We start from the raw sequence: 9,771 nt of genomic DNA, 5'->3' as shown, positions 1-9,771 counted from the left end.
AAATAATAAATAATAATCCCGGTCACAAACCTATGGATAAAAGGGCAATTACATAACTAGTGTTGCTAGTTTTGTTTTATATTAGAGTGCCTCTGTGTCAATATAGTAGTTCTAAAGATATAAATGCTTTCCACATAATATTGAAAATAATTATCCAGACAGCGGCAGAGTGAGTGTCTAAATTCCTACATACTTGAATGCAGCATCCAACGTCAGCTGCCGACCAATCAGAAAGCTTCTTTAACTCTAGCTAGCTTACTATGGTTAGCATAACACAACCGAGCAAAACATGACATAATGCAAAACGAAATTAGCAGTAAAATCACAATATAACTGGATATTTTCTTCCTTTTTCAGGTAGGTGGTGATTTAATATCAATACAACACAGCTGATTATTGAACTGACAGGTTACGAGGTCATCTATATTATCGGTTAAAGAAGTGTAGTTGTCGTTTTTACTAGTTAGCTTAGCTTCGTAATGTAAAATGAACCGCAATGCTAACTAGCTTCTCCTGTTAGCATTAGCATAAGTTGTGTCTTCGAGGTTAAAATAAGTGACATTTAGTGGGTTTTTGCTCATAAACGAAGCAAAAGTCGATTTTAATTACGCATTTATTATCACAATTCTTTAATGTGTATATAGTACACTTTGATTATAAGTTCAGCAGATGGGTATATAAGAGAGTATTGTCATTTATTCTGTATATTTTATAGTGTTTAGATTCTCTGTATTTTTTACTGATGATATTTTAACATCGTTTTTCATCATTTTTTATGTCTATTTTATTTGTAATTTATTCTATTTGGTAGGTATTTTTTTTAGTTATAGTAGATTGACTGTCAAAATGTTTTGCTGTGACAAAATCGTTTCCTAACTTGTGATATAACAAAGTATATATCTATATCTATCTGAATTAAAAGACATTGACTTCAGGTGAGTGTTTGTAAAGTTAGGAATACTTTTACTATCATTTTATGGTCTGTGCTCTGTCACACTTTACCTCTGGACTCTGACTTTGGACTTGAAGGAAGAGAACAGGTGGACAAGTACTACATGTACAAATACTCTGTTACTGCATTAAAAAAATCTTGTTGGTCAAGGTGGAGCAACTTCTAATTAATGTATACTGACAGACAGACATTACTAGACTATCTAAGTAACGAAAACATTGAATAAATGGAATACTCTGTCTCACTAAGCTACAGAAATATAAAGAAAAATACTACACACACATATTGACATTTGATTGTATATACATTACAATTGTAGTAAGGTGTGTTTTTAAAGTGTGTGTTTGTGGTTCTTTCAGAGGAGCTGTGTTCATGTTAACATCCAGGAGAGCAGAGTCTGTTCACCATGGCCCTCGCTGAGGAGACGCCCGAGAAGTAAGATAATATAATACAATATAATATAAGATACTATAGGATAATATAAGAAACAATACAACATTATAAATCCTGTCACTAAGACCACATCCATCCGAGAGCACGTCATGTTTAGGCTTATTTTGTTTCTGGAATATTTTGTGCATTTTTTTCAGCAGATACAATTTCTAAATATGCTGTGTGTGCGTGTCTCTCTGTGTGTGTGTTCCTGTGCGTCTGTGTGTGTATGTGTGTGTGTTCCTGTGTGTGTGTCTGTTTGTGTCTCTGTGTGTGTGTCTCTCTCTCTCTCTCTCTCTCCCTCTCCCTCTCCCTCTCCCTCTCCCTCTCCCTCTCTCCCTCCCCAGACACTGCTGGGTGTGTTTCGCGACAGAGAGAGACGACCTGAGTGCAGAGTGGGTGAGTCCCTGCCGCTGTAAAGGCTGCACCAAGTGGATCCATCAGAACTGTCTGCAGCGATGGCTGGACGAGAAGCAGAAGGGGAACAGCGGGGGGGCGGTCAGCTGTCCGCAGTGTGGCACCGAGTATCACATCACCTTCCCCAAGATGGGTACGTTTCAAAAGTGTTGGGAAAATCCTGAATGTCTTCTTCCAATATCAGAGTCCACATTAATAACAAAGGTATCCCAACTGTAGCTGTGTACATGACAGGATGTATGATTACCTAGAAGAGACTGTTTTAGGCATATGATAGCTATGTGATTAACATGATGATTCAGCCTCTATGGAGATAGACATATGACAAGCATGCTCATTTCTGACGTGGAGCTAATCTGAAGTAAACATTGAATACTGCTTTCTATTCCTCCATCTTGTGACTGTGTAACTCCCTCTCTTGGATATCAGCATGTGAAGGACACTGTTCAGGAACTAGTTGATGCTCTGTATGTGATGACTACTTCCATTCTGGAGAGGATCACAGATACATGGATCCTGAGATTGAAGCTCAAGCCGGGGACCAGGGATTATTAACATTTTAGAGATTTCAGAAAAAGTCATAATTTTGAGATTTTTGAGAAAAAGTCAGAATTTTGAGAAAAAGTCAGAATTTTGAGAAAAAGTCAGAATTTTGAGAAAAAGTCAGAATTTTGAGAAAAAGTCAGAATTTTGAGATTTTGAGAAAAATACCAACAAATTCGGAAGTAGTCTTCACACAGGGCTGCGTGGGACAAATAGTTCCCAGAGTAGAGTCCTTGATATGCTTTATATACAAGAGAGGGTGTTACAGTCAACAAGATGGAGGACTCCTGGTTCAAAGCAAAGACATTAGTTCAGATTAGCTAAGGCCTGCGTAAGCAATAAACATGACAGTCATATGTCTATCTCTCTAGGGGCTGTGTCATCATGCCAATCTGAGGAACATAGCTATCATAACTTCAACACAGTGTCTCATGAGCGTCATCCATGTAGTCATACATCCAGCTACGTACACAGCTACGTAGGGCCTCTGTTATCACGTGCTACTCTGATACAGAAGGAACATTCAGTATTTTCCCAACATTAACCCTGTTTGTGTGTTTGTTGTTGTTGTCCCCAGGCCCGCTGGTGTACTTCCTGCAGCAGGTGGACCGCGCTCTGACTCGGGTCAGTCCCTTCGCTGCCGTCGGGGTCGTGGTGGGCTCCGTGTACTGGTCCGCCGTCACGTACGGAGCCGTCACCGTCATGCAGGTATAAATGAAACCCTCTGGAGAGCTGTGATGTATCAAACACAATGTTCCTACATTCAAACTGATATGGCAATATACCTCACCTCGAGGTCTGTTCCCACAAATAATAGTGTGTTATGTATTAAATGTGTGTGTGTGGTGTGTGTGTGTGTAGGTGGTGGGTCATAAGAAGGGTCTCCATGTGATGGAACGGGCCGACCCCCTCTTCTTGCTGATGGGCCTCCCGACGATCCCCGTGCTGCTGGTTCTGGGGAAGATGATCCGCTGGGAGGACTACCTGGTGAAGCTGTGGCAGAAGCACAGAGGGAAGATCACACCAGGTACACACTCACACACACACACACACACACACACACTCACACTCACAGGAACACACACTCACACACACACACACACACACCCACACACTCACACTCACACTCACACTCACACACACACACACACACAGGAACATGCACACACACACACACGCACACACACACACACACTCATGCACATGCTCACACAGGAACACACACACACACACACAGGAACACACACACACACACACACACAGGAACACACACACACAGGAACACACACAGGAACACACACAGGAACACACACACACTGACACACAGGAACACACACACACTCACACACACACACACACACACACACAGGAACACACACACACAGGAACACACACACACTGACACACACAGGAACACACACACACTCACACACACAGGAACACACACAGGAACACACACAGGAACACACACACACTGACACACACAGGAACACACACACACTCACACACACACACACACACACACACAGGAACACACACACACAGGAACACACACACACTGACACACACAGGAACACACACACACTCACACACACACACAGGAACACACACACACAGGAACACACACACACTGACACACACAGGAACACACACACACTCACACACACACACACACACAGGAACACACACAGGAACACACACACACTGACACACACAGGAACACACACACACTCACACACACACACACACACACTGACACACACAGGAACACACACAGGAACACACACACACTGACACACACAGGAACACACACACACTCACACACACACACACACACACAGGAACACACACACACAGGAAACACACACACACTGACACACACAGGAACACACACACACTCACACACACACACAGGAACACACACACACAGGAACACACACACACTGACACACACAGGAACACACACACACTCACACACACACACACACACAGGAACACACACAGGAACACACACACACTGACACACACAGGAACACACACACACTCACACACACACACACACACACAGGAACACACACACACAGGAACACACACACACTGACACACACACACTCACACACACACACACAGGAACACACACACACACCCACAGAGGGAAGATCACACCAGGTACACACACACACACACACATACACACACACACATTAGTTTATCTTTTGTTTGAGTAGTAACTTTTATTTATTTATACTTGTATTTAGACATTTATGCATTAGTTTATTTTAATTATTCATAATTATGGCATTTTCTGTACACAGATCAGTAGATTCTGTTAAATCCTCCCATACATTTTGAATGCACCAGCCTGCATTAAGTCAGTGATATTAATTGATTGAATTGACTTGATATATCACATATCCCCCTGCAGGCCGTTACCTGCCCAGAGTCCCTGCTGACGGCCTCGCAGCCGGAGACCATCTTTCTGTTTCTCGGACTCTGTGTGGAGCGCTCGTTTTCCCCACCATCGCCTCCCTGGTGGGGCGGCTGCTCTTCAGAAAGATGCCCTCCAACCTCCAGCGTACCGTACTGGTGAATAAACCCTTTAAAGTTATTTATTATCATCATCAAGGCTGTTACGCTACCAGAGGAGGGAAGTAGTGGAGTACAAATACTTCGTTACTGTACTTAAGTACATGTTTCTGGTTTCAGTACTTTACTCCACTACTTATTTCTCTGACCACTTTTTACTTTGACTTCTTACATGTTGAACACAAATACCTGTACTTTCTACTTCTTACATGTTGAACACAAATACCTGTACTTTCTACTTCTTACATGTTGAACACAAATACCTGTACTTTCTACTTCTCACATGTTGAACACAAATACCTGTACTTTCTACTTCTTACATGTTGAACACAAATACCTGTACTTTCTACTTCTTACATGTTGAACACAAATACCTGTACTTTCTACTTCTCACATGTTGAACACAAATACCTGTACTTGCTACTTCTTACATGTTGAACACAAATACCTGTACTTTCTACTTCTCACATGTTGAACACAAATACCTGTACTTTCTACTTCTCACATGTTGAACACAAATACCTGTACTTTCTACTTCTTACATGTTGAACACAAATACCTGTACTTTCTACTTCTTACATGTTGAACACAAATACCTGTACTTTCTACTTCTCACATGTTGAACACAAATACCTGTACTTTCTACTTCTCACATGTTGAACCCAAATACCTGTACTTTCTACTTCTTACATGTTGAACACAAATACCTGTACTTTCTACTTCTTACATGTTGAACCCAAATACCTGTACTTTCTACTTCTTACATGTTGAACACAAATACCTGTACTTTCTACTTCTTACATGTTGAACACAAATACCTGTACTTTCTACTTCTCACATGTTGAACCCAAATACCTGTACTTTCTACTTCTTACATGTTGAACACAAATACCTGTACTTTCTACTTCTTACATGTTGAACACAAATACCTGTACTTTCTACTTCTCACATGTTGAACCCAAATACCTGTACTTTCTACTTCTTACATGTTGAACCCAAATACCTGTACTTTCTACTTCTTACATTTTGAACCCAAATACCTGTACTTTCTACTTCTTACATGTTGAACCCAAATACCTGTACTTTCTACTTCTTACATGTTGAACCCAAATACCTGTACTTTCTACTTCTTACATGTTGAACACAAATACCTGTACTTTCTACTTCTTACATGTTGAACACAAATACCTGTACTTTCTACTTCTTACATGTTGAACCCAAATACCTGTACTTTCTACTTCTTACATGTTGAACCCAAATACCTGTACTTTCTACTTCTTACATGTTGAACTCAAATACCTGTACTTTCTACTTCTTACATGTTGAACCCAAATACCTGTACTTTCTACTTCTTACATGTTGAACACAAATACCTGTACTTTCTACTTCTTACATGTTGAACCCAAATACCTGTACTTTCTACTTCTTACATGTTGAACCCAAATACCTGTACTTTCTACTTCTTACATGTTGAACACAAATACCTGTACTTTCTACTTCTTACATGTTGAACCCAAATACCTGTACTTTCTACTTCTTACATGTTGAACACAAATACCTGTACTTTCTACTTCTTACATGTTGAACTCAAATACCTGTACTTTCTACTTCTCACATGTTGAACCCAAATACCTGTACTTTCTACTTCTTACATGTTGAACACAAATACCTGTACTTTCTACTTCTTACATGTTGAACACAAATACCTGTACTTTCTACTTCTCACATGTTGAACCCAAATACCTGTACTTTCTACTTCTTACATGTTGAACCCAAATACCTGTACTTTCTACTTCTTACATGTTGAACACAAATACCTGTACTTTCTACTTCTTACATGTTGAACCCAAATACCTGTACTTTCTACTTCTTACATGTTGAACACAAATACCTGTACTTTCTACTTCTTACATGTTGAACACAAATACCTGTACTTTCTACTTCTTACATGTTGAACCCAAATACCTGTACTTTCTACTTCTCACATGTTGAACCCAAATACCTGTACTTTCTACTTCTTACATGTTGAACCCAAATACCTGTACTTTCTACTTCTCACATGTTGAACCCAAATACCTGTACTTTCTACTTCTTACATGTTGAACCCAAATACCTGTACATTCTACTTCTCACATTTCCCAAACAGGCTGGTTCCTTTAGTTTGAATGTGTGTTTGGTGGCGTGATCATTATTATTTAGAGTCATTGCGTGCCTATTGATTTGAACACGATCCGTGTATCCATCATTTCCTGGTCTTCTCTAAAGAAGAGGGACCAATGAAAACGTTGTCATGTTGCCGTTGTTCAGCATGGAAACATTCATTAGCTAACAATGACATTATTGTTCTATTAATATAAAGGGAGGTCAGGTACTCTTTAAAACAGCTGCTAGTTATGGGTACTTTTTACTGAAGTACATTTCAAAGCCCTCTTTACTTTCACTTGAGTAAAGAAGTTTAGTCAGTACTTCTACTTTCACCAGAGTATTTTTAAACACGAGTATCTGTACTTCTACTTTCACCAGAGTATTTTTAAACACGAGTATCTGTACTTCTACTTGAGTACAGGATGTGTGTACTTCTACTTGAGTACAGGATGTGTGTACTTCTACTTGAGTACAGGATGTGTGTACTTCTACTTGAGTAAAGGATGTGTGTACTTCTACTTGAGTAAAGGATGTGTGTACTTCTACTTGAGTACAGGATGTGTGTACTTCTACTTGAGTAAAGGATGTGTGTACTTCTACTTGAGTAAAGGATGTGTGTACTTCTACTTGAGTAAAATATGTGTGTACTTCTACTTGAGTACAGGATGTGTGTACTTCTACTTGAGTACAGGATGTGTGTACTTCTACCTGAGTACAGGATGTGTGTACTTCTACCTGAGTACAGGATGTGTGTACTTCTACTTGAGTACAGGATGTGTGTACTTCTACTTGAGTACAGGATGTGTGTACTTCTACTTGAGTACAGGATGTGTGTACTTCTACTTGAGTACAGGATGTGTGTACTTCTACCTGAGTACAGGATGTGTGTACTTCTACCTGAGTACAGGATGTGTGTACTTCTACCTGAGTACAGGATGTGTGTACTTCTACCTGAGTACAGGATGTGTGTACTTCTACTTGAGTACAGGATGTGTGTACTTCTACTTGAGTACAGGATGTGTGTACTTCTACCTGAGTACAGGATGTGTGTACTTCTACTTGAGTACAGGATGTGTGTACTTCTACTTGAGTACAGGATGTGTGTACTTCTACTTGAGTACAGGATGTGTGTACTTCTACCTGAGTACAGGATGTGTGTACTTCTACCTGAGTACAGGATGTGTGTACTTCTACCTGAGTACAGGATGTGTGTACTTCTACCTGAGTACAGGATGTGTGTACTTTGAAGTGTCTCACTGACTCCCCTCTCCTCCTGCAGGGCGGCATTGCCTTCGTTCTGATTAAAGGAGTGATGAAGGTTTACTTCAAACAGCAGCAGTGCACCAACCAGGCCAGCAGACACATCCTGGACTATTACCCAGAGACACAAACAGAGGGACAAAGTGACGGAGCCGAGGACGAGGACACGGAGGACAGCGGCAACGAGTAGTTTGAATAAAGAGGAGAGAGAGAAAACTGGGAAAATGGGATTTACTGTAAAAAAATCACCTTTTTGCTTTAATAAAGGTGAGTCTGAGAGAGAAGGCGTTTCAAGAGGCCCTTTGCTGTGCTGTGTAAATGTTCTCCAACACATTGTGCCTGATAGGCTAAAGGGGCGGGACATCTCTAAGCTGTTGACCAATCACAACAGAGCCGGCCAGCTAACCAATCAGAGCAGACTGGGCTCTGGTTTCAGACAGAGGGTGAAAAGAGGACAGGCAGTATGAGAAAAATAAAGAGCTTTTTGAACATTAAAGCATGGAGAGGACTCTTTAAAGTAGAGTCACTACATACTGATATACACTTGAACATCAGCAGGAGAGGACTCTTTAAAGTAGAGACACTACACCTGAACATCAGCAGGAGAGAACTCTTTAAAGTAGAGACACTACACCTGAACATCATCAGGAGAGGACTCTTTAAAGTATAGACACTACACCTGAACATCATCAGGAGAGGACTCTTTAAAGTAGAGACACTACACCTGAACATCAGCAGGAGAGGACTCTTTAAAGTAGAGACTCCACATATTAATATGAACATGAACAGATTACTCTTTAACTTTCTCCTCCTGTCTTATTCTCTCTGAACATATCAGAGTTCCTCTCATCCCTCAAATCTACGGATACTTGAAGATATTTATAAATATATATGATGTTGCCTTTTCTTTTATTAAATATAGGAACCACTCACCTTTACTTTCAGATCAGCAAGAAACACAGACTGATAATTAGGAAAGGGAGGATTTAAATTGTAAAAAGCATGAAAGGAATCATCAAATGTAGAAAAATCATCACGTTCACAATAACCCCAAAGTCAAACGGAAACGAGCGCAGTGTGTCTGGAAGTCTAGATGTGTGTTTGTACTTCAGAATTTAGAATATTTGGTGATTAAAACAGAACAAATGGTATAGAGAGGCGAAGTCCCGCCCATCTACTTCCGACCCATGGGAACTTATTTCGGAAAAAGTTTGTATTGAAGTCAATGGAGAGAGAAAACATATCTTTCGATCCCGTTTGAATTGTGCCATGAATTACACATATGATGTTTGTCAAATTTAACAAATAATTTCCATGTCAAAAAAGTCACAAAACTGTTGAAATATAAGACTATGAAAAATACGCAACTAGAAAGACTACAAATCCCAGAGTCCCGGTCCCGCATGCTGGCTCTTAGGAACCGACTAACTCCCCTT

General features: G+C 40.3%; 1 protein-coding gene across 1 annotated transcript; it reads left to right on the top strand.

Moving 5' to 3' along the window:
• The first annotated feature begins 253 nt into the window (after window positions 1–253).
• Window positions 254–8,619, top strand: march5l (membrane-associated ring finger (C3HC4) 5, like). Its single transcript, XM_034130767.1, has 7 exons — window positions 254–357; window positions 1,312–1,387; window positions 1,732–1,934; window positions 2,922–3,052; window positions 3,206–3,371; window positions 4,770–4,930; window positions 8,355–8,619. The coding sequence occupies exons 2-7, from the start codon at window positions 1,359–1,361 to the stop codon at window positions 8,523–8,525; spliced, it is 861 nt and encodes a 286-aa protein (XP_033986658.1). The 5' UTR covers window positions 254–357; window positions 1,312–1,358; the 3' UTR covers window positions 8,526–8,619.
• Window positions 8,620–9,771: the final 1,152 nt, after the last annotated feature.

The sequence above is a fragment of the Trematomus bernacchii genome, unplaced genomic scaffold, assembly GCF_902827165.1.
Source record: "Trematomus bernacchii unplaced genomic scaffold, fTreBer1.1, whole genome shotgun sequence".
Lineage (NCBI taxonomy): Eukaryota > Metazoa > Chordata > Actinopteri > Perciformes > Nototheniidae > Trematomus > Trematomus bernacchii.
The sequence above is the reverse complement of the archived record's forward strand: the minus strand, read 5'-3'. Positions and strand labels throughout refer to the sequence as shown.